General features: G+C 38.3%; 1 protein-coding gene across 1 annotated transcript in view; it reads right to left on the minus strand.

Annotated features, from left to right (window-relative positions):
• LOC5567811 (division abnormally delayed protein) overlaps positions 1-26,164 on the minus strand; it is a 329,501-nt gene extending 303,337 nt beyond the window's left edge. Inside the window, exons 1-2 of the mRNA XM_021839885.1 lie at positions 26,066-26,164; positions 24,771-25,131 (exon numbers count right to left, since the gene is read on the minus strand). Coding sequence (XP_021695577.1) covers positions 24,771-24,966 — 196 coding nt within the window. The 5' untranslated portion in view covers positions 24,967-25,131; positions 26,066-26,164. The remainder of the gene's footprint in view (positions 1-24,770; positions 25,132-26,065) is intronic.
• Positions 26,165-26,323: the final 159 nt, after the last annotated feature.

A 26,323-nucleotide genomic window follows, 5' to 3' on the forward strand; every position in this document is an offset into this window, starting at 1 on the left:
CCCAGGAAAAAATCCAATATTTTTTCATATATTTAAACAAAAATTCCTTTGAAAATGCATTCAAAATGAAATGCAATTTGCAGATTTCACAAGAAATTTCTCAATATATTGCTTCTTGAACTCCACAAGTTTCTGCATATTTGAAGATGAGAATAATTGCTGTGAATTCCAAGAAAAAAAGTAATCTGAAATATTTCTAAAAAGAATTACTCAAAAACTACATTAACAAATTGTTGAAGCATTTTTGGTAATATTTATGTAGAAATCTCTATATGAAATTCTGGAGGAATACTTCCAAATAATATTTCTAAAATGAATTCCTCAGTAACCAACTTATCAACTTTTCGAAGCATTTTTGATAATATTCATGTATAAATCTCTATAGGAAATTCTGAAAGAATTCTTCCAAATAATTCTAAAGGGATTCCAAGAAGAGCTCCTGTGGAATCTTTCAATTCTTTTTTGGTATAAGTGTCTGAAGAAATCCATGGAGAAATTCTATATAAATCTATGTAGAAATTGTGGTGATCAGAAAACAAATCTAACATTATTTAGTGTTAATTTTAAAAGAATTGTAGAACGTTTGTCATGAAGAATGTCTGGTCGAAATACTTCAGAATTTCCATATTTTTTTCTCAAAGATATTTCTGGAATAACTTGTTATAAAATCCTTGTATAAATTTCACTATGAGTCTTTATTGGGAATTCGGAGAAATTCATAAAATTTTTTGATAAAATTCACGCAGAACTTGTGATGGAGTCACAAATAAATTACCATGAGTGATCTCTAAAGAATTATCTCAAGAATATATCAAGAAAAAAGTTAGATGAAATTTGAAATAATTGCTTGAAAAAGTATTGAATTATTTCGTTGAAATACATTGACAGTATCCCTGAGTCAATATTTAAAGCAGTCCGAGTATAATTCTTAATAGAGTTGAAAAGGAGATATTTTTTTAACAGCACTGTATTTTTTTTCATTTGCTTAACTTATTGAGCTCTTATTCGCCAGCTTGGGCATCACCAGAATGAATTGACAGTTGTTCTTTCTTTGTTTTAGTACATTATCCGTATTCCTATCTGCGTTATCGATTAAATCTATTTGTGGATCTGATCCGACGTTACCTGTGATGTTGCTTTTTTATCAGTCCAGAGAGAAGTCCATCATTCCTTGCCGTTGGTCGATTGTCATATTATCCGGGTACATTGGATCATGTTCGCTCAGAAGAGGTTCTGTTGTCAGTCCGCTTTCAGACAGCCATGGTGTTGGACGGGTAGAGCTCGTGTAGTTTTCAAGCGGACTGACGAAGAGTTTTTTTATGGGGGGCCTGGGAATCAAACCTTTGACGATCCGCTTATGAAGCGAACGTGTAGCCATAGATATTTGAAGGCATTCCTGTGAGAAAGTATTTTTTACTGCTTGTAGAAATTTGCAAGTTATTCTTGGAAGAAATCATGATGGAATGTTTCTTAGGGAATTCTTGGAGGAACTGTATGAAATCCTTAAATTCCATTTTAATAACAGGTTGGGTTCAAACTGTCGGTCAATTAGAACTCTTCCAACTGAGTCTTCAGACTTTTTCCAATCTGAAATTTTCCAAGTCGTAAAAAGGATCTGTTACTTAGCCAACAAAATGATCCAAGACGCGACTCGAATTCCGTTGTGTATAATGTTCTTTTTGCATGAAATTCGTGTGTGAACTTGTGAGGTCGTTTGCCCCTCTTTGGTGGAAATCAATAATCATGATTTTTGGATGTTTGGTTTGGTTTTGGGTGCCCAGACAACCAGAAGTCGCATAAGAATTTACGCAGAACAGTCGTTTATTGGTATAAATTACATAGAAAACGCACAATAAATAAGGGAAATCGTGTGAGGTGATTATTCGCATATGACGCCATCTTCTGAATTCATTAGTGCATTTTGTTTCATCCCACATATACGTTAAAAGTAAGTCGGATCAATCCGTAGCAGCTGCCAAGTATATCTTGTTATCATAAATGAAGTCACATAAGATGACAGATTAATTTTTAATAAATAATTTACACATAAACCTGTACACTCGTATGTATGATAATTTTCAGCTAATAAAATATGCACATATATCGCCTTCACTTTTGAACTAATCAGGTCTTTTGACGTCATCTAATACGGAAACTTTGCATCCCATAACGCAAGAGGTGATTTCGTTACAAGCTGCATTCTTGTTGTCTGGGTGTAAACTATAACATTACTATTGATTGTTTAAAATCATGGCCTCAGAGAGAAAAGTAAATAATTTTATTATTACATAAAAAAAACTTTAAAAGTTCTCAAAAGAAATTGATACCCAACGAAAATAAACGTATATTTATATTTGTCTGTGTGTATCGTCTAGATAACGTTTTTTTTAATAAGTCTGATGTAAAACCTCTTAATACATAAAACTAGAATGATGTACATTTTTTAAAGGTGACTTAAAGCATAGACACCAATTTAGCATTCTACTTGGCTTTACGTTATTCAACTGAATTTTTACATAAATTTGAAATAAAATGCAGTTTAAGGATTGGATAACTAAACGTGAATGTGAAATTCGCAACTTTTGGGGCAAAAGGGGCAAGTAAGACTAGAGCAGTATCTAAAAACAAACATTATTTACCACTGAACAACGAGTGTCTCAAGAAGTGGTTAACACAAATGACAGAAAGAGCGTTAACACTTTAGTAATCGAGCTGATGTAATTTGTATAATACAAGTCTCAAACAAGTCTCTTTTCGTAGTTTTCGATGGTGATCAACCATGCGGCAAGGTCAAAAACATCTTTCTTGTTAAAATTAAAGACTTAACATGTTTTAAACTGTATGGTTATTATTCAATTTAAGGATTGAATCGCTTTCAAAACAAAAATAAGTTAAACTCACATTGGAAGAGATTTCGTTAAAGTGGGGTATTTCAAGAAAGCAAGGTGAAAAATCAATTCTTAATGAAATTTATGTGATCAGTTTTTGTTGACTTGTCCACACTTAAGATGCTGCCAAAAAAAAACCAAGCAGATCAAAAGCATAGCCTTTTAATTTCTAAGGCTTCATTCAGCCATACGAAACTGTCAAACAGATTGAAGAGATACTGTTCGAAATCACAACTTATAAAGATAGTGGGATACATGGAAATAAAAAAAACACTTCTACATATTTATAAAAAAAATAAGCACTATGGGAGTGGAATTGTGAGATGCAAACCACACAAATCTACTCTATTCTATCTGATCTGATAAGAAGACGGGCCGGATGAAGTGGTTAAAACTCACGCCTCTCACACCGAGGACCAAGGATCGAATCCCATCCCCGAGATGGTTATAGTGACGACTTCCTTCGGAAGGAAAGTAACGCCGTTGGTCCCGAGATGAACTAGTCCAAGGCTAAAATATCATTGGATATCATTACTTAAGTTCCTTAATAGAAAAGATTCTTGCCAAATTGTAAAAATTGATGTCTAAAAGATGGATGCAGCTGAATAGATTTAAAATATACCTTTTGAGTTTATTTGCCAATTTGGTCGAATTCTTTGAAACTATGTTTTCACATCCATTTGATTCCGTGTTTTTTTCGAAACAATCCTGGTCAACTAGTTCCAACATGCATCATCATGTGCTAGTTCCATGATTTTCGCGATCCGTCTTTCTGGGTTCTACGGAAATGGCACACAAACACCAACACAACCATTTGGATACAGGTAGAATTCCTTGCAGTGCGCAACCAGTCGTCTCAGGGTGACTACAATCCCAAATTATACAGGAACAAATCCGCACTTGGCTGGATGTGCCATTGTGGGTCTTCCCAGGGACCTCGTGATGCTGCGCAATGCGCTTTCATCCTTACGGCTTTTGGGTGGACTAAAAGACGACGACGACAACGACGGTTTTCGAGATGGAATTCTTGGCCTGTTGGTTTCTCTCATTCCCAATTCCATCGTCTGCGAGGAGGAGCTGCCCTTGCGTTAGCGCTGATGCTGCTGCGGTCTTTTCTGTTTCGGAAATTGACAGGTTATTTATTATTTATTTTCATTCTACTTTTCACAACACATTTGTTCAGAAAACTGAACGAGATGATCTGTTGTCCATGGTCCGTGGGGACGTCGTCCGTTCGACTGGAAGAGGAATCCCAGCTAAATCGAAAGGTACGGAGCATCGAAAAGGGTACGGAAGGGGAGGCAGAACCTTGATTCTGAAATTCCATTGAAATCACACACAAAGCCCGAAACGCCGCCGCTTGCTCACACTCAGCTCGCCGTGAACGGGTTGTTAATCTTAATTGGGAAAATATTTTTATTTAAACAGGACTAACCAAATATCGGGACCGTGTTTGGATCGACAGTTTTGCTGTAAAGTGCACCCTCAAACTACCTGTATTTATGGCCATTTTCCTGACAAAGTTGCGTTGGCTAACCCGCCATAGAACGAAGTAAGGAAAGGTGCAAGCAACCTCTCCGTTTGGTCCAGAAAATAGAGCAATAAAACGAATTTTACGACTTTTGACGAGAATGAAACTTTTGTTTTGATTGACTCCTCTGGACAGGTCGTGAATGTGTCTGTGGGTGTTTGTTTCCATTCTAAAGGGTGGGCATTGAGCAGAGCACAAAAAATGGTCCCAAGCTCGACGAAGGCATGCAACATTGTAGAGGGCAGAATTGATCTATTGACTTAGATCTAGATTTTTTACGACGGTCTCAGTTTTCTCCCATGGAATCTGAAGTTAGACGGTGTCTGCAAATGACACAGGCTGTCCCCGGGGTTGAGATTGACCTACTATGGGACCCCGGTGGCAAAGCACAGCAAGGCATGGCGGAGACGTTGACGTCGACCGGAGAATCCCTAGAAGTGTGTTGTTCGGTCGGAAACTCTCCTTTATGTTATCTGAGCTTGCAGTGCGGTGTGCGTTTGGATGGATTATGAAAAAACGCCGTCGGGCGCATTCAAAGGTGGCGCACTACTGCTGCGGGGGATGGGCTGGTGGGAAAGGGGGAAGAGAATGTCATCGTTTTGTTCTCGCTTTGTCCTCCGCCAACATCATCGCCGTGTGCGTAATGAATGCAGAGCTGTTGACCGGGAAACGTGAGTGACAGCCGGATGATTGGATTTTTGTACTGTGATTGCAGTTTTGTGTTCATGCGATTGTGCGAGCTGCATGCGAGTGCTTCAATTCGTGTTATGGAATAATGTTTGGTTGAAACTGTGTAGATTGTAAGAATAATTATTGTTCATAAACAATACTTCATTTAAGATATCATAATTAACATTAATCATACCAAATTGTTTATTTCCGAATTTTATACTTTATTTTGTTATATATATAATAACTGAAATATCTTCGTACATGACACATTACACATGTACACCTAAAACATGACCTAAATACTCATTAGATCCGTGAATATACAGTTCCCTTCAGAAGCTATCAAAAACTTCCTTCATATCCAATGCCAATTGCACAGCAAGTTCTAGCAAGGTTATTGGAGAAAATGCATGGCAAGCGTGGCGCTATCCATTAGCATGGGACACGGTTATATGAAAAATTTAGATTCTCGCTCCAGACCACTTTTTGGATTGCATTTAGGTCTCATAACAACTGTGCAAAATTTCAGCTCGATCGGAAAAACTATATATTTGCGCCAGCCGTTCAAAGTTTGTATGGGATTTACTATGGGAAAACTTACTTTTGCAAAGAAAAATCGCCAGAGGCCGCCCATTGACCTCTATAAAAATTCTGAACACAGATCTCGATAGGTATTTCTACGATGAACAACATTGCCGAAGACCGCAAAGCAATCCGATGCTTGTGTAAAAAGTTATTAAGCATAGACTATTCGAAAATTTTGCCCGATTTTGTTATTATTGTTATTCCTTTACGTGTTAATCAACGTCGCGTTGCCAATAGGTTTTCATTGAATAACTTTTTTGACAAGTGTCGGATTGTTTCGCGGTCTTCGGCAATATTCTTCATCGTAAAAATACCTATCGAGGTCTGTGTTCAGAATTTTTATAGAGGTCAATGGGCGACCTCTGGCGATTTTTCTTTGCAAAAGTAAGTTTTCCCATAGTAAATCCCATACAAATTTTGAACGGCTGGCGCAAATATATAGTTTCTCCGATCGAGCTGAAATTTTGCACAGTTGTTGTGGGACCTAAATGCAATCCAAAAAGTGGACTGGAGCGACAATCTAAATTTTGTCCCACACTACTATCCATACTAAGGTATGGAGGACCAATCTGGTCAAAAGCGCTTAGAACGAGCAGAAACCTAAAGCGGTTGGAAAGCACGTACAGGATAATGTGCTTAAGAGTAGCAAGTGCATACCGGGTGGTACTGCGGTAGACTGTGTGCATCATAGCCGGGAGGACGCCCATCGGGCTCATCATCAAGGAAGATGTTCAATTCTTCAACCAAAGAGGTGCCAAAGGAGTCCGCTACACGTGTACAGAGGAAACGCTCAGAAGTTGGCAGCAGGAATGAGATAACTCCACTAAGGGTAGATGGACCCATCGGCTAATACCAAATGTGTCAGGTTAGTATAGTAGAAACCATGGGGAAGTGAACTACCACCTGACGCAGTTTCTGTCAGGACATGGTTGCTATAGACAGTACCTGCATAGGTTCGGGCACTCAGAATCTCCTGCGTGCCCCAATTGTGCTGGTGTGGAGGAAACAGCGGAGCATATCGTGTTCGATTGCCCCCGTTTCATTGTTGTGAGAGGTCGCATGCTCACTACATGCGGAGGGGACACGAGAGAATGTGTGCGGATGCCGAGTGCTGGAATGCAGTAGGGGGGCTGGGGGCAAGAAGGACACCTTAAGATATATAGGTTCAAATCATGGTTGATTAGCACAATTTTTGAAGATTATCCCAGTGTAGGGGCAAGCTCAGCTCTTGTTCTAAATGATGTTATCGATAGATTTCAAAAATATAACAAACACATGATGATTTGAGATTTTTGAAAAGGTCCCTTCTTATGAGGTTTTTAAACGAGGCACGGGGCAAGAGTGCCACTCGTATGGGGCAAGAAGACCACCAGAGCAAAATGCCACAAATTTTGTATATTATTATTTCCCCGCCTAAAGGATAAATTGTAGAGTAAGTAAAGATAAAAACTGATGGATAAAAGTTGACTTATAGTTTATAAGAAATTTTACGAAATTAATTTATTTTCCATCTTATTTGACTGTAACAATAATAGTAAAAATTTTCAGAAACCATTTTGAATGTCCAAGTTGGTTTATTTTGATTTTATTTAGTAGGAAACATTGATTGAATGCAATATTAAACAAGAAAAATAAAAGTTCATTTGATTTTATATGAGAAAATTGCGGTGTCCCTCTTGCCCCATAAGACATACTGTTATTATATATGTAAAATTTAATGTCAAACGGACTTTTTCGAAAAAAAATCCTCACAGCTATATTAAACAATTGAAAATCATCAATATTGTGCGGAAAAATCAATATTTTTTGTATTTATTGGGAGTCAAACCTTGTTTTCCAGCCTTACATTCTTATAATATTTCGCATATTTTGCGTTGGTGAGTTAAAGACATTTTTCTAATTTTTTGTACTAAACATTTTTAACTGTAATATTTACACAACCCTCAATTAGTACTCAATTTATACTTATCCTGCATTAAACATAAAAAAAAATGATTTGAACTACGTGAAATTATAGGTGGCACTCTTGCCCCGGGTGTCCTTCTTGCCCCATGTCCCCCTAACTACGGCTGTCACTCACATTATGTTAGAATCGCAGCGCCTATGGCGCGCCGACCAAGAGTTGGCTGCAGAGGATTAGCTCTGCCGAGGCTGGTCCCTTGTAACATTGTTTAAGTGGGCTAGGAGAAGCAGTTTGCCTAGGCAACTTCTGCTATACGTGTTGTGCTATCCCTTCCCGAAGAAATACCGTAAGGTGGTTCCGGGGAGATAAGGGTCTGAGTCCAAGGGTCATGTCTAAAAGTTCTAAAAGAATTGCTCAAGTACAGTGCATAGGCTGGTTTTAGCGGGTCGTCGTTGGTGCGTCATCCCCGCATTCCCTGAGTTACCTTCTCAGGGGATCTGTTTGCAAAAAAACAAAAAATGGTTCAATTCAAGCTCTTTAGTTACTTCTGTCATGTAATCTAGATGATCATATCGCACTAGCAAGGTTCCTGATGTTCCTGATAGTCGGATTCCTTAGTAATCCTTACGGGATCTGGTTTTGGTACCAATACTCAAAATTCAATTAGTGCTCCTTCAAGAGAAAAGTTATGAGTAGTGTTTGGTCCATAAATTGTGTCGCTTGCACTTACGAGGGGAGTCAGTAGTGTTTGATCCGCATCGATCATCTGAAAAAATTCTCGTATTCATTTTAAATTATGTTTTTATCGTTCACCAAAACGAATCCTTTCCCATATCCAAACTCTCAGTGTTTTCTTGTGGAAATGCAGAGGACTCCTGGGCTTTCATAAACCAAATAACACGTCAACATTTCCCTGCCATTACAAAATTTACCTACATTCGGACGCAGTCTGCGCCGTTATCGTGTTATCAATGAGAGCACCAGAGAAGATGCTCCTGATCCTGAGTAGCATCTGCTGGTTCCCTGTGTAAGAACAGCTGATCTTACAATAACAGAGTACTTAATGCGGGCGGTCAATCATACTCATGCTCCTTCATGCTCCTTGACGCTTACATCTTAGTCGCCATTCTACGGAATTTTGCTAAATTTTCAATGTCGACTATAAAATTCTTTTAAGTTACGGTACTTCTAGATTTATCGCGGGGAGTACTGGGGTAATCCCTCCTGAAAATATCGAGTCCTAAACATAGCTTGCGAATTATCATAAGTTATGATTCATAACAAAACTACCTATTACATTGGTATTATATTATCATGGATTCAAAAAGAGTCTAGAGAAGAGATATTTAAGGGTTTTGAAATGACGGCCACATGTTTGGTCCGATTCTATTTCGTCGGTTTTGATGCCTACCTTCGACACATGAAACTTCATAATTTTGCGAACTCAATCTATGTATGGTTATTTCAAGAATTTTCGAATGACTTGTTCACATGCCTTGTATATCAGATCTCCGCAGTCCTCTGGGAAAGTGGCCACCAACTTGGTGGTTCTGTAACATACTTTATGAATTTGCAATTTCGAATTAGAAAAGAGATATTCTAAGTTATACGAACTATTGCTTATGTCGAATAATTATATTTATTAGCTAGCACCGAGTGATAGTGCCTTATTAGAATGCTTAGTAATTCGGTTGCAGTTGGGTATTTCATCCTGCTAAAATATGATAATATTTTTTTTTTCCTTTTCAGATCGCACCTCGAATTACGATAAGTCCCATAAATAATACCAAAAACTGCATTACAAAAGAGCCGAGACATCCTGTCTGTATCTAAACATTTGCCTAAATAAATTGATACCATATCGACCAAAAAAGCGATCTCATGCAAAGCTATAGATAGACCATAAACAAGCAACCCAACGATTCACTATCGTCCACAACTGATAACGAACGAGCAGCGCTATCTCTCCCGCATCGTCGCCGAAGTCGTCTTCAAACAAAAGATACCTCCCATTTCGATTCAAACATCCATAATATGGGTTGACATTTGATTTGAAAGTGTATGCCTTTCCGGGGAGTACGACGACGCAGAGAATCACTTTTCTTTTTCGGGCGACCGCCGGCGCGATGCAACAACACTTCAATATAGAGTTACACATAATGGATGTGATAATATCGTTGTCGTTTACTTTCCGATAAGTCGAACCAGTTTGTTCCACCACTTCCGACACCATGCATGGAGAAGGAACGCTGGAAGGCTGCTTGAGTTTTGTGTAGGTCATTACCGGTTGTTCGTTCTCACGCCCCAACAGCAGCAGAACTCCAGACGAGACTTGCATGACTCATTTGTCATCTCCGTTGCACGTTGCCGAGTCGTTGGAATGTCCACCATATGTTCTGCGTTGGGCACTGAGATGTGATACTGCACAGTACATGACGTCAGCACTATCAAGCGCATCCATTATCAAGTTGAACATGTTGAAACCCCATCTACCTTAATGTAGTAGTACTTATAGTGGCACTAAAGTAGCCAAGGAGGTACGGTGTGTCTGAAACCGTTATTAGCGAAAATAAACTACTATCAATTTTGCACCCACCATTGAAAAGATAGGTATCCTAGCATCTTCTCCGTGAATTTGGAAACAAATTATCGTGGGAAATGAAAGATATAGTGATTTGAAGATTTGGAACCATTTTCGTAAGCGTATTCATCATTCATATGCAACATAACAAGTTACAGTGGCTTGTGTATTTAAATAATTAAGGTATATTTTGGGGCTCACATTTATTTGTTACTATCTTGAATCAATTAACTCTATTAACAAAAAAAAAAACAAATCTGCATTGTTCTGGCATTCAACATCTAAAAGAACAGTATTTCAACATCACATCTGAACATTTGACACTTTATTGAAAAAAAAAATGAATTCACACATAAAAGTTGAAAAATTTGAATACACATATAAAATGCTACGTTGCCTATCTTACCTTAGTTGTTTAACATATAATTGTAACATTGTAATTGCATTTACGGCAAAAAAGCATGCAATTACTGAGGTGTTCTATTTGAGTGCGGTCTTCGGCAAAGTAATATCTGATGAATGTATCTAATAGTACAAATAGATAAAACCCTCAAAAGCACATGGGCAAACACTGTGACCAATTGAATGAATTGCTTGCTTTTCCCACAGTAACTCCCATACAAACTTTAAAGGGCTTGTGCAGTCTCAGTTTTCATCCAAATGAGCTCAAATTTTGGGAGGACACTCAGAATTGATCAGAAACGATTTTTTGAACCACCACATTCTAATTAATAAGCCCTAAATCAATAGATTCGATCGCAGATCAGTGAAGGAGGCCTTCATATCTCTGAAGAAGAAGACAGCGACCATTAATTATTATTAAAACGAACTATATGGTTGCAGGTAGAGGTAGAGGGCTAGTGCTGTTGATGTTGAGATAGTGCTTGATGTGGAATGTATTTGAATGGATGGATGGATTACGCAACCAACCATCCTACATAAAACATTGATCTTCCCGTGGCTCTCTACGGACACGAAGTTTAGATGTTGAAAGAGGCAGACCGGAAAGCCGGAAAGTGTTTTGGAGCGTAAAGTGATGCGAACTAGAAAATAGTGTGTGGCATAGAAGAATGAATCATGAGTTATATCAAGTGTATAAAGATGCGAATATTATTGAGCGCATAAAGTACGGCAAACTTCAGTGGGCTGGTCACTTAGTGCGAATGCCGGAAGAAAAAATGCGAATATATGAATACCCGGATGGCGGAAGAATATTTGACCGACCAAGATGAAGCTGCTTCTGGCAATAACGTGACGCTAGGCTGTAGCCATCAAGGCACAAGGTACTAGCCCAAAAATAAATCACATGGAAATTACGTAAAATAGACAAATAACTGCAATCTGTGATTCCATCACATGAAATGCCTACAAATTCACAGAGAAGATGCTTGGATTGATTTATCTGAAGAATAGGAGATTCAAAATGGTCACTTTTTCGTTTATACCGGTTTCAGACACACCGTGTACATATGGTAAACGATGTTAAGGTTCTAAACCCATTTCGTGTGCGAGCAGAGTAGAACACGCAACATACACGGTAGGAAGTTCTCCAGTGGTAGAGGCAATCCAACGAGTGAGCAATAATATTGAACCATAAATTTCGACACAAAGTGGAGAGAGCTTCATCATAATCGGCCACAGCAAGAGTGCGCCCGGGATGAATCGGGCAAGGAAAAGACGACGGAAGCAACGGGCGAAACAAAATTCTTCAATGACTTTTATTATGTGCTTCGGCTTCTCTATTTTTTCGTGCTTTTTCCCACATTTTTCTTCCACGGAGCATAAATATGTACATATAAATACACCCAAAGCAGCAAAGCACGCCTGAAGTGGCTTCTTTTGTGTTGTGTGCCCTTCGATTGGGCTTCGAGAGTTCGCGCAACTTGAAGAAGGAGGAAGCCTGCAAGCAAACGAATCCAGGGTCCCTCCCGCATCACGAGGTCCCGGCTAACTCACTCTCTCCGGTGGTGCCCATGTGCACTAGACTGATGCAAATTTTTAAATTTGTGGTTCCCGTATGCTCAATAGATGTGATGCATAGAAATTACTAAGAAAAAGGCGAACTTTAAGGTGAAGATGAACCGAAGCCAAACCTCATATTTTCAAGCGCACAAATCTGGAGAACCATCCATCCGTTTAAGCTGAAAACTTAATCGATTAGTCACAAGCTGGTGGTGATCAATCGATTAAGTTTTCAGCTTAAACGGGTGTTCGGTTCTCCAGATTTGTGCGCTTGAAAATTTAAGGTTTGGTTTCGATGCATCTTCACCTTAAGTCTTCAACATTCCAACTTAAAGTCATAATATTCCAGGGATAAGTAAACAAACTCTTCTAAAGCTAAATCTTTCTGAATTCAACTTCGTCCAAGACAAAAAGCAGAAGAGTTCATGAACTTTTCTATAGAATAATATGACGAAGGGTTACATAACTGAAAACAAGGTTCGTCTTTTATATAAAATTTTCCGAAAAAAAAACTTCAAAAGGCGTGAGCACAGTCAAATTTCTTTCAAATCACTTCAAACTTTGGGAGGATGATATACCATAACTGACATCGTTTAAGCATAAAAAGGCAAAAACTGCAAAATTTGCATCAGTCTATTGTGCACGCTTGGAGTAAATCTCGATCGGATATCGCATGTTGTTGGACCAGTTTTCAGGTAAATGGATGAAGGTTAAGTTGAAAATGAAAAGCCCGCTCCGTGTGCTCTCAGCTGAGTCAAGGTAGAAGCACAATGCACTTGACGCCGAGGGGTCTGCGGAACGTAATTTATGGTTACCCGAGGAGTCCGACGCAGGCGACAGGCTCAGCGCTCCGGTTGACTTCGGAGTCCCCCTGGTTTGGGGGGATCATCCATCGATGACTACGACGGCGACGAATACACTGAGTGTGCATTGAATATCCTACCGGCCAGCAAACTTGTATATGCAAAAGAGATGCCACTGCTCTAGCCGGTACCGGTTCTCGTTCCACAATGCATTGTGGCTCAGGAATTTTTGCCAATAATAAACACGGCTCAGCTCAGCTGGGAGGGTGGCGGGAAGAAGAGCTTAATGCGAGCTGGGAAACGGCCATAAAGGCCAATATATGCAGAAAAGTTCGTTTATATGCAATAAATCTAGATAAAAATAAATATTGAAAACAGATACAATGGGAATGGGCGTTAAACAATGAACGGAACCGACTAGAGCCGGGTCTTGAGGGCATCGTTGTGTGTTTTTTTTGCTTCTTGGGAGGAATGGTAAATTATTAATGGTGGAATCCCACAAAACGAAATAATTTGTGTGAAAGCTAGTATGATAGCATTGATTTCCAGTAATATTGTTCACATAATGCCCTTTCTCAAGTTTTAATAGACTTTGAATGCAAATGGCAATAAGAAATGACTTTGCAAGAATAAGTTTTAATTTCAGATGTGACATTATAAACAGCATTATGAGAAGATCTTCCCTCGTTTACCATTATTTAAAGATAAGTGGAAAACTAATTAAACTGGTTGAATCGATAATCGCTCAAAAATTCTAAGAGGCGTTAAAATAACAGCAACGATCCGTAATGAAACAAACGTTGGAAGTTTTGCAGAATTTGGATGATTTTTTTGTGCGGGAAATCAAGTCCATAAGCATCTTGCAGGCCAGTTTATCTTTACAGTACTGATTATGGTTTTGGACTTTCTTATCAATAATTTTATAAAATTAGTGTAAAATTGATTTGTTTGGCTGAATGCATCAACTTTTTGAAGTAAGGAGAATCCAGCTCTAGGATTATTAATGTGAAAATGTTTGTAAAACACCAAGTTGAGAAGAAGGGTCTATTTTTTTTTATTTCTTTATTAGTATCATTCCAAACATTACATTCATTTTTTTATATCTAGGTGTTCTGTGTTATTAGACAACACTATCATTCTAATTTGGTAAAACAAATTTAAGATTTTATTAACATTTTGTTAACAACGTATTACATATCATTTGCCGTGGCAGTTCAGATTTTTTACAGGTGAGTTGATTTCACCTGCTTATAAGAGATAAAAAAGAAGGGTCTATTCCGGTTGGGTTCCGTTAGGCCAAACAGGATGCTCCTTTTCTTCTTTCAAAAGATTTATATTGAATCAAATTAAGTAATATTTAGAAGAGATCCAGTCAATTTGTTTGCTTTACGGCAATTATGGACAAATTGTGATTTAACCAAAAATTCCTTTTCCGTCATCTTTAATGCATGGAGAATGTAGAAGACATCTTAATTATGGATTCCAGGCGAAACAATTGTGATTTGTTCCAGAAACACCGTGAAAAAGGCCAGTGTCGGGCTTTCGAAGCGTCCGGCAATTCGATGCAGCACGATAGTTTCCCAATAATCCCCAACATTTTTATGTTGTATAAAATGGTTTCTAATTTTTTTTTTCGTTATCCTTAATTTATAACGCAAACATGTGAATACCATGATTTAAATTTGTGGCATAGTTTGAATGCTATATTAAGCGACTAGTGTTTGATCCTTCGACCTTGACGCTTGCTCCTGCGTAGGCGGGTGATGAGGGCAGGATCAAACATGTAGCGGGTCGGTAGTGCAGTAGTGAAAAAGTGCGCGGTCCGTTAGTAGTGTTTGATCTATTGATCGTGTCGCTTGCTACTGCGTGGGCGAGTGACGAACACTTGTTCGGCGTACATTGCGATTATTGAATTATTTCGCGAATCCGGTTATATCATGGATCTCAGTCTTGAATAAAACTCAAAAACGGATGTAAGCAAAAATCCGTTTTTGAGTTTTATTCAAGACTGGAAGCCATAACCTCAAACATCAACATAACAGTCGTACCTCCAAGAAAATATATCATGGATCGCAAGAAAACTTCCAACATAAAAAGGTTTTCGATCAGCGTGCGTATACCTCAGCAGCCTTTTTTGTTTTAAGGTTTGGTTTTGAATTATTACCTGAGCTTCAAAAAGGCCTAGTTTTTGAAAGCAAATTTTGATTGATATATGGAAATAATATCTAAACTTTACTCCTGGAAAAACATTGGCATATCATAAATATTAAGCTTTTGTAAGCTCTGACCAATAGCTATGAGCTATTCATTTGATCTGCAAACATCAAGTTTTGTTATGGTTCAGAAGTTTCAGGAACAAATTTCTAATATTGTCTTCGTATCTTCTATCTCTTAGGCGGCATCCACAAATTGCGTAACGCTCTAGGGGGAGGGGGTAGTAGGCTCAAGTGTTACGGCTCATACAAAAATTTAAAAATTTTCATACAAAAAGCGTTACGGACGGGGGGAGGGGGTCGAAAATTTGCAATTTTAGCATTACGTAATAAATGGACGCTGCCTTATGCCAATCAAGTCAATATCACGTTTTGATTGCCAATTGCCAGACTTCACTTCCACTCGGGTGGGCATAATTACGTCTTTCGAAAATACAAATAGAGGACTTCAACTATTATCACCCGTTTTGTTTTCTTCATTATAGGGGGATTTTGTCGTTCAAATTTTCTTAAATTCAACAGTCAGTTTTGCTAAAAGTATTCCAGTAAATTTTGAGTTCAATAGCTTTAAGAAAATCAACCATCACGAAGAGAACACATTGAAGGTGCGTCCGGTGGATTTATGAAGAAGTTTCCCTCGATTTTGGCTTTTCCGGTCAGAAATTAAAAATACAGCGGATTGATTATATCACATCCAACGTTTTAACCCTTGGTTGGGGCCTTCTTCCCATTACTTCCCCGAAGAAGGCCGTAACCAAGGGTCGAAACGTTGGATGTTGTATTTTTATTCTTGACCGGAAAAGCCAAAATCGAGGAAAAAGAACAAAGCTGCCGAAAATACTACAAGTCACCCTATCAGATACAAAGTAAACATTTCTTACAGGAATCTGTTGAAGCATTAAAAAACCCTCAAAAAATTCAAGAAGACCTTTTACACAAATTCTTCTGTTTTTTCCCGAATGTTTTTACGCCCAATGTCGTAAGGCCGGAGGCCATTAGGCCGAATGCCGATAGGACGAAAAGGTTGTTAGGCCGAAAATGGTTGAATGTTCTGATGAGCTGTAAGGCCGAATGGGTTGATAGGAGTTCGATCAAGATTACCTGTATTACCTTAAAGCTCACAATGCTGTGAAACATAACTAGAAAGAACAGCCTTTTCCAAAAGAAGGAAATACACTAAATAATGAGTAAGCCTTTTAAAACAGTAGATTGCATTTTTCACTTTAAAAGTTATGTTGTTTCGGCCTAATGACCCTTTCGGCTTCAGTTTGGTCAGGGTTATCTCTATTGCCTTGAAGCTCACATTAGCCTTAGCTTAAGGTGATTATAGAACGAAGCCACACCTCAAATTTTCAAGAGCACAAAACTTGAGAACCAAACAGCGCTACGCGGTGAAAATTTATCCCATTAGTCACCACCAGCAAGCAAGTAATTTGAATGATTTTCAACGCGAACTGTTGTCAGATTCTCAAGTCTTGTGCATGTGAAAATTCGAAATTTGGCTTCGTTTTATAATCACCTTAAAAGAAAGAAAAAAACACTGTTAAACGTGTTTGCCATGTGGAATTGTAGTTTGTATTTTTCACCTTAAATAGCCATACTTTATTTTGGCCTAACGACTCTTTCGAACTAACAACCCTTTTGGGCTAACAGCATAAGTTTAACGATTTAAGGGCCTGCTACCAAAATTGCTTACAAGAATCCGTTGAAGCATTTCAAAATTTCTCGAGAAATTTCAGCAGAACTTTTTTTACAAATTTTCCTAGCCACTGTCCACTGAAAGTAAACTAATAAGATTCTGAAATGAGATTTTTACCAAACAGTGATGATGCTAAGGCCTTGCCCAGAGAATCTCTTTGGCATGAGTCTTGATGTCTGTACATTTTGACCAGAAGAATCTAAATTGCACAAGAAACCAACAGACGTAGCTGAATAACAGCCTGCCATTTTCAATGTGCACTTTTGAGGACTCCAAACATAATTACGCCAATAACTGCGCTGGCCACGTCCTTACAGTAATCGGAGAAGGTAAGGATGACATCCATTGTTACTAGAGACCGAAATCACCTCTGCATCTGTTCCTGTTCCGACCTGTTCTTGCGTGTATTCTCATAAAAAATCTCCTAGGTCATCAAAAAAAAAGTTGATGTCTCCCAGAAATTTGAGCCAGAAAAACTGATCAGCATTTTTTACAGAACTATTTCTGTACTGGAACAATCTAATGCCTTCAAAATAAAAACAAATTTGGCCATCTGGCATCTTTTTTTCAGACTCACACTCAAATCTCAATCATTGAGTTCTCCAGCAAGAAAAAAACTATTTTGCGATTTGTTTCACATAACTCATGCATGAGATTTTCGTTCAAAATCAGGCTGTGAAAGTCCAACCTCAAGCATGAAAAATGATAATTTGAGCTTTTTGCAAGGCTGTCCCTTTGAATATAATGTATATGGATATCTCAGAAAATATTCAGGTTGAAAAATCTTTGTTTAATTTTATGCTGATTCTATGAATCTCTTGATATGACTTTTGAAGAACTCACTTAACAATTTCTTGGAATACATCTTGGAGTGAAATTTAAAGTAATTTGTAAAAACATAAATTGAAGAAATCGCTGAAGATTTTCTTGAAAATATTGATGAATTTTTCACAGGATGATTTAATCAAAAGTGATAAGTTATTCAATTCCATGATATACAGCCGTGAATCGGCATAATCAACTGCAACGTAAAAATATACAAAGGCACTCTGCACAATCCAATTATTGAATACCTCAGCACTAATTTCCCCATCCACAGGATCCAATTATTCCAACACAGAGCCCTCTCAAATTTCCATCTCCTGTTTTGCTGCCGTGCCACAATTAAATTCCGGAGTATAATCAAATTACTACTCCAGAGTCAGTCAGAGCCCATTCAGCCAAGTACCCTTGGCACACAATTTTACGTCACGCGGCTTAAGTACATCCTTACTTACTGTGGAGCTTCCCAATAATACAGCACCAAAGTATTGCCCGTTCGTTCCTCGGCATTAGTATATTCTCGGTCGGTACAAACAGTATGCTCGGTGGTAGCACCCAAAGTGGCACGATCTTCCGATTACGCCATTTTAATTATTGATAAGATAAACAGGGCCACCGAGCGGCAGATGGAAGTTCCATTATGGAACAGCAGCGGATAGCCGAGCAGAGCGAAAGGTGTCAACGACAGGGAATCTTATCTATTCGTGATTAAGAGCAACTCGCGGTTCAAGAGGTTGACGCGTGCTGCCCGGATGGCCTCGTCCTTCCCGTGTTGGTGTGGGTGTACGGTTTATGACAGGCTTGTACTAGAAGTGATTAAAGACAGTACTTGGTGCTAGAAGTGATTAAAGCATCATCTGGTGTTGATGTTGTTGAAATTTATCTCGCGTTGGATCATCTTTATCCTCGAGATAGAGGGTCTAGTGAACAGTGGCTACTACTACTTCTTCTTGGCATTACGTCCCCATTGGGACAGGACCTGCTTCTCAGCTGAGTGTTCTCAGAGCACTTCCATAATTATTAACTAAGAGCTTTCTTTGACAAAGTTACCAATTATATACTATCAAGAACATCATTATTATGAAAAGATCCTGGACCAACCAGGAATCGAACCCGGACACCTCCACCGTAGATTTAATTTTTAGTTAGGCCAAGGAAGACCCAAAGATGTGACTACACATAAACACCCCAAAGATTTGCGAGACGCTGGCAGATAAAGATTACACCAGTTGATAAGATGATACCGATGAAGGTTTTTACAGCGGCAGAATAAAAATTGGATCCGTTGAAGTAATGAAACAGACTAACTTTTTATAATCGTAAAAACATCAATAAAAACGAGCATCTAAATTTAATGAGAAAAGATTCTCCACGGGTGACATCGCCAGGGTGGGTTTCTTTCATATCTTCCAAATGCTCCCGAACGACAACAACAAAAAAACGCTCTGCACAAAGTTGGCAAAATGAATAGGCAAGGTGTGCTCCGAAATCAGGGAATAATCGACAAAGCGTTGTAAAAAAAACGGATCAAACGCACAAAAAGCAAGAAGCAAAAAAACGTCCATAACAGAGATACAGTTATTCTCCCGGACACTTTGCTTGACCCGCCTTTTTAAGGGTCGCCCGCTTCGATGCCGCCGTCGACACGATTCCCTTTTCCTTTTCAAAACATTTCTCAAGCTGTAATCCTTAGCCTTCTGCCGTTGGGTTTGATGTTGTCATTTTGTACCTGCAGTCACCGTATTTCCTCCTCTATGAATGTTCATTCTTGTGAAATAAGGCACATTGTGCTAATCTGAGTGCCCTTTCTCCCTCTATGCTACTTTCCGATAGAAAACGACCCATAAAAACACTTGTTTTCAGGTCGGTCTTATCGCACTTTTGCCCATAGGCCTATCACGCACTCCGTCTATGAACAGTGTAAAAGTTGAAGGATAATCTGCCTTTTGTGGGTTATATTTTATGACATCTCAATTTGAATGGCTCCCTAACATAAAACATCAATGATTTGTTTATGACACAGTTCCTACAACAGATTGAAGACCATTTGGGGAAACGAATCGATTTGTACCGGTTAGAATGAACAACTTACCCCTCCAATCAGAATTAATGGAACGATAAATCGACGTCCAGTTCGCACTTGATGGGGAAACTAAGACGCATTTTCCGACAACCCCACCAAAATTGTATGCGGTCAGTGAGAATGCAAAAAAAAACCTTTCTTCATACAGGCCCTCCCCTAGTCGGGTGTTGTGTTGTTCTTGAATGACTCATCGACATTACTACTCGCCCCTGCTTTATACGTTGTCGACACAGTCGAGCTCGTCGAATGCAAAACGTGTAAACAAGCAACCGGAAATGCGCAAAGTTTGCGATCCCCCTTCTAACCAAAGTGCCTTCGTCTGCTTTCTCTCTCTCAGCTATGGTGCGGGTGCGGAAGTAGAAGAAGTAAAGAACACACCGAGAAACCGATCGGCTGAATTAAAAAATGGAGAAGCATGCAAAGTCTGGTAATTTGGATATAAAAAGGATTGACGCATGCACTATTAGGTTACCATATGAGCAAAAAAGTACATGCATCGTGTTTGTCCAAAAAGTTGCTTGGACTGCGGTGTGATCAAACATGGAGGGTAGCAACAGACACTTGGAATAGCATAATGGAATGATAATAATCTAATATTTTCACAGGTTTATGTCTCCAAAAATCTATCCAAGACGCAGGACATCAACACCCTAAGAAGCAGGGAATGAATCCTGAGAAAATTGAGAGAATCTCTCACTTATCGCTCTCTGTAACATCATGATGCGCAGCACATCATGAGATCCTGTTGATCGTATACTGCTACCGCTCTGATTAGATACGGGGGAGAGCAGTGCATGGTAAAACCCATTTAAACGAGTTCTAAACCTAGGGGATAATATTGTTATCGAACGATTGACGCTTATTTTCATGCCAGTTACATAAAACACCTACCTCAAACGGCAAATGAACGAGAAAAATGGGTTTTATCATCGGTCTCTCTTTGGGACTCTCATTTGCAGCCGTTGTTTATCAAAGTTGTTACAAATTGAGAAACATTGCCGATCATGGACCGATTTCGCTTGCTTTGATAGAGCTTCTAAATCAAATGAGAACGAATTCTGCAATGCCTGCAAAGAAGTGTTCACCGCAATAAGAGAAACCTCATCAAATTGATCTAATCTAATCTACGACACCATGAATTTCAAGAATATTGGGTTAACGGGTGAGAATTTAGGAGTCACTGTTGGTCGGTGACAAGGGCGTAGCTGGGATTTTCTTCATGGTGAGAGCGACCTAAGAGGCATTATTTACCAATTTCTCATAAAATGTCAATTCACAACACCATCAGCGTCTTTTTTGTAGGTTTATTCTAAACTTTTGCCTAAAACGTAACATTATGAAGTATAGAAACCTTCCTCAAGCTGTTACAGTTGGTAAAGTGGAATTCAAAATGCGATGTTATACTATTTCTCGCATGCTATTACAGTTACTAAAGCGGAGTTCAAAATGCGATGTTATACCATTTCTCGGTAAGGTAACAGTTTTGGACGAAAAAATCTAAAGCTTACATTGAAGGCGACCCTGTAAACTGATGATCTTGCCCTGGCTGAAGGTTGGAAATCAAACCAAGAAAAACTGTACAGTAGAAGAAGTTCTTCAGCATTTCTATTGAACAATAATTCCAACAGGCCTACGATAAAGAGTTCCACGAAGGATTCCTCTAAGGAATCCATCAGGAATTTCTAAAGACTTAATTTCGGGATTCTTGTATGAATTTTTCGAAAAAAAAAAATTCCATATGTGTCTTCAGTAACTTGACACGCTTATGAAAGCAAACCACCCAAGGTATTTTTCTTAAAAGCATTTCCTTGTAGCACTTACACAAATAACATTAGTAGCTGAACAACAAGTTATTCAGCTGAAATAATCTTCAGAGTGTTTTGTTCAACTCTTGTTTCACTGAAATGTTTGTTGGGTACTGCATAACTTTACCCCCAGAAGTATTCCAGAAGTTTCACGAACTTTACGTCTTTGAATTCTGCTTACAATAATTTTTTTAACAGATGTCTTCAGGTATTTACCATCGATTTTTTTCTATCTTTATTAAAAAGATTTTTAGCCCGTGGCTAGTTCATCTCGGGACCAACGGCATTACTTTCGTTTCGAAGTCGTCACTATAAATGTTACGTCATAAGTGACTTTATCGGAGATTTCCCATTGAATTCCATCAGGAATTAAGCCTAGAATCCACCAAGGGATTATTTCACAGATACAGTCACCTCACAGTTATGGATCAACTAAGGGACATTTTTCAGAACAAAATATGATTAAAAAACATGGTGACGCCATACAAAACAAAATTACCTCCCTAGCACTGCAGAATATAGTTGTTTTTGAGAATACATATCAAAATTCGCGATTATTTACCAAAAATGTCGATTTCGATAGAAAATTCAAACGATGTCCGCTCCACAGATGTGGATCAGTGGGAGAGGATGATTCTTATTTTGGATCAAATCGAATCATATTATGAATCAAAGTACTATAACAGCAATTTATCTGCGAGGTAAACGAATTGTGTGCAAGTGAAAGTATTCCCGTTTTATCCCAACTCTGATCCATATCTGTGTGCTACCCATAACTGTGGGGTAACTATTTTTGAAAGAGTTACTGTTTGATTTTATCACGCCACAATAATTGTATGAAATTCATACATTTTACATTGAAAAAAAAAAAAAACCTAAACAATTATCATATATCTATTTGACCCATCTCCTACGTGCTTTTCATTTCATTCGCTCTTTTTCTGCAACAAAAATCTCAAATTTTGGTGAAAAATGTATAGCAAAAAAATACATTTTGGGGTCTAAAACCTTAAACAAACGATGGACGCATTTTTGAATCTTCCTCTGCAAGATTTGCTGTAGAGATTCTTCGACACAATCATTCAAGAATCTGAAAAAAAAAGTCTGGAAGACATTCCTTTTGAAGTCCTATAAACTTTGTAGAGCAATTACCATAAAGAATTTAAAAAAATGTGAAATAATTTCTAAAAATATTCTAGACAAATTCCAGAAACAATTCCTGGTTTGATTCTTCAAGGAACCCAAGAATAAATACTCAGTCCAATGTCCAGTGAACGTCCAATGCTATTTTTTGGGAAATAACTCAAAATACTTGATCAAAATTTTTTGGAAGATATTGATTAAAAAATAATTCTAAAAACATCGAAAAAAAACTGGAGGTATTTTTAAGCAGGTACTTCAAAAATCTATGATAGTATTCCTGATTGATTTTTTCAAGAAATGCCTAAATGATTTTTATGCAAAATACTTTGAAAAATTCAAGATTGTTCTAATAAGAACTACTTCAAAATAATTACTCGCCAAAATCTTCTGAAAAGGAACATTTGGAGGTATTCTAGGAGATATACAAAGTAGAACTGCAGAAGAATCATTTGTGCAACTTAAAAAATATCATAAAGAATTACTCAAGACATCTTATCAAGAAATGGATGTATTTTCTGCGAATTATTGTAATTTCCTTTAGCTGATTAAAATAAATAAGCCCCTAAAGAATTCATGTTGTAATTCGGGTACAAGTTCAAAAAGCAATGCTTTAAAAAAATTTTCAAAGGAATTTGTGAAGAATTGACTGGAGGTGTCATAAGTGGAATTCATGGGAGTACTTAAAAGAATCCCAGAAATTATTTATGTTGAGAGAATTTTAGCTATAATGACTGGAAAGGTTTATGAGGTAATTGTTATTGTGGATAATTCATTTTGAAATTTCTAGGTGAAACATTAAGAAAACGCTGTTTTGAATATTATTGTTTGACGATTAATATTTTCAAAAACAACTCAAATTATCGAGAGAATCGAAAAAGTAGTATTTGAGTATTGGCCTATCAATTCTGCCCTAATTGTTTATCTTTCGACAGATGCGCTTATTTCAACTACCATTTACAGACAAATTTTGTTATTATAAATAATTAGAGAAGATATAAATCTATTAACTAAGTCGCATGTTGGTAGAAAACATCACCTCTTAACACTAGCGATTTTTCGGTGGAATGAAAACGTTTTATCATGGATAGGCACAACGGATAATGGAATTTCGATCTACATACTGAAAGCTCTTCACAAAGTAAAATTTGCCTAGGGATGATTCAAAAGTGATTTCCATATAACCTTAAAATGAGTTTCTAAAATAGCTCCAGGGCACAAACATTTCTTCTTCTTTCTTAAGTTGATTCTATTTTTGTCGTAGGTTAAGAGACCTTAATTTGGCTTCTTTTTCACTCCAATTGGCTCTTCTGTGAGGTGTTTTTGGTTGATAGCAATAAATGCCAACATAGTGCAAAGTTTTTCTACTTAACGTTATATAGCTTTCGAAGTCTCCATAATGGTTTAAAAAAACTTGAAATTGTGTTAACTACAAACAACACAAATTTGGCTGTTTTCACGAGCTGCTATTTTTCTGTTTTTGACAACATTGTCTTTTCGTAAGAGGTTCTGCCATTTGTAGTTCATTTTTCTTAAAATACACAGTAAACCAAAAAAGAGTGCTCCAATTTCCAAAAAATATAGACCAGCAGCATAGGAAGCTTTACTCACAAAAAACAACACAACTAGTAATAAAACTGTCATAGTTTGGTTTAAAATTTAGATTAGTAGCAATCTATAAAATCTGAAACGATCATTTATCAAGATAATGAACGATTTATCACACACCGAATATGACCAATGAGCAAACGAGCACCAAATTTTTCAACAATCGTATCCTGTGCAATTTAAGTCACCGTCAAGTCAACATTGATCATTATCAGATCTATTTTAACCACTCAATAGCCCTCCATTTGTCACCCATTTACATAAGCTAGGCCTTCGTGTTGTTTTGATATCGAGCTCGCTCTCATATGTTTTGCCACACACACGTTTCCATTCGCCGCATAGACCCAAAACGGGCACCCGGCGCGATACCCACTCAATCATTCCAGCGATAAGGTTTCTCGAGTCGAGAATATTGACCATTATGACGTACGATAATCACCGATAACAAAACGGGCGTTTATCAAACCACACTCACCTTGATTTGTGTATGGCGGCTTGCTTGTAACGTTGATCGACGAGAAGAAACTATGGACGTGATCACAGCTGGGCAGTTCCTGCTGGTCAACGCTTTTGGACTCCACGCCCAATTTGAACGAAAGGGCCAACAAGCAAAACAGGACCGACATCAACGACATCTTCGGGCTGCAAGCTAATCCACGTGAGAGATGCATTTTCTGAGATTTGGTTTCTTCAATTTCACTGATCTATTCGAAGCACTTTAATCTTACTCACAAAATTCTCATGATATTATGAGACAAAACGAGTCAGCAATAAATTTACCAAAATGACAATCTGTCGGTGTCTGGTCGTTTCTCACGCCGACAAAAAAAAACGTGCTATCAAAATAAGAAATATTTTCGTTTTGCGTTATTATTTTCACACGCGTTCTAAATTCGTCACACGATTCCAATTTCGTCGTGAGGTGACACACTTTGCGCTATTTTGCTTGCAATATTTTCTGCCCTGCACCCTCAGATCGTCAACCACTAATTCACTTCAGTGATTCCCGTTCTGACTGCTGTTCGGAATGAAAATACACTCGCACCGAAATGAAAATACACAGACCGGGTGCTCTCACTTTGGGAAGGCTAAAGCGCAAAAAACTGTAAACAAACCTGGACAGACACTTGACGCGTTTCTTATCGCGCGATTTGCCACAACACACAGATGCACACTCTCTTCTTATTTCTCCCTCACTCGTTATGTTATGTAGGTATTATTTTTATTCTATTGGCTCCAGCACACACCCTTCTGCTTTTCCGCCTACTGCGCCCACAGCACACAGCCTACTCCGCTAAGCGCTCTAACTTTTCCATCAACTTAGCACTCATCACACTCTCGCCTTCTATTTTGCTCTTCTTTCGCGAATCGTTTTTTGTGGGCGCAGATTGGTATACCTTCAAAGTGAATGTGCAGCTGTCAGAAATTCGCGAAAATAAGCGTACAATAAATGGCCGCTAGAAGTAGCCGCATCACCCGCCCTCAGATCTCTGTATCCATACGTTTTGTAGCTACGAAGTGATCACAGTAAGCTTCTCCATGCACAACAGCTCAATCACCTCGTCTATATCGCGATCTTTGAACCGGGCCAACCAAAGCCTCCTTGGTCAAAGTTCTCCGCTTCTATCTCGCAATACTCTTTCTTCTTGACCTCACCGCTCACTGTTTGTGTTGTGCGAATGGGGGAGGAAAATCTATTTCCTCACACAGCGGAAAACTCAATCCTTTCGTTATTCAACCACTGCTCACTCAATGTAGATTATCACTGACTTGACTCTTAGCACGGTTCCTTATCCCGAGTAGAAGTGAGCTCACATGCGCGCTGCTCTCGAACGATACAACCAACCATAACAAATGCCCGAAATGAACTGAGGAATGAAAATTCTGAACTGGCGAGCGAACCCTCCACTTTGCATCACACGGGCTCACGACTCTACGGTACATATGAGGACTGTACTCGAAAAAAAAAACCACCGGCAAAAATACACATCGAATATTTATTTTCAATCGGACATTTCTGAAACTCAC

Source organism: Aedes aegypti, chromosome 2 (genome assembly GCF_002204515.2).
Source record: "Aedes aegypti strain LVP_AGWG chromosome 2, AaegL5.0 Primary Assembly, whole genome shotgun sequence".
NCBI classification, from domain to species: Eukaryota; Metazoa; Arthropoda; class Insecta; order Diptera; family Culicidae; genus Aedes; species Aedes aegypti.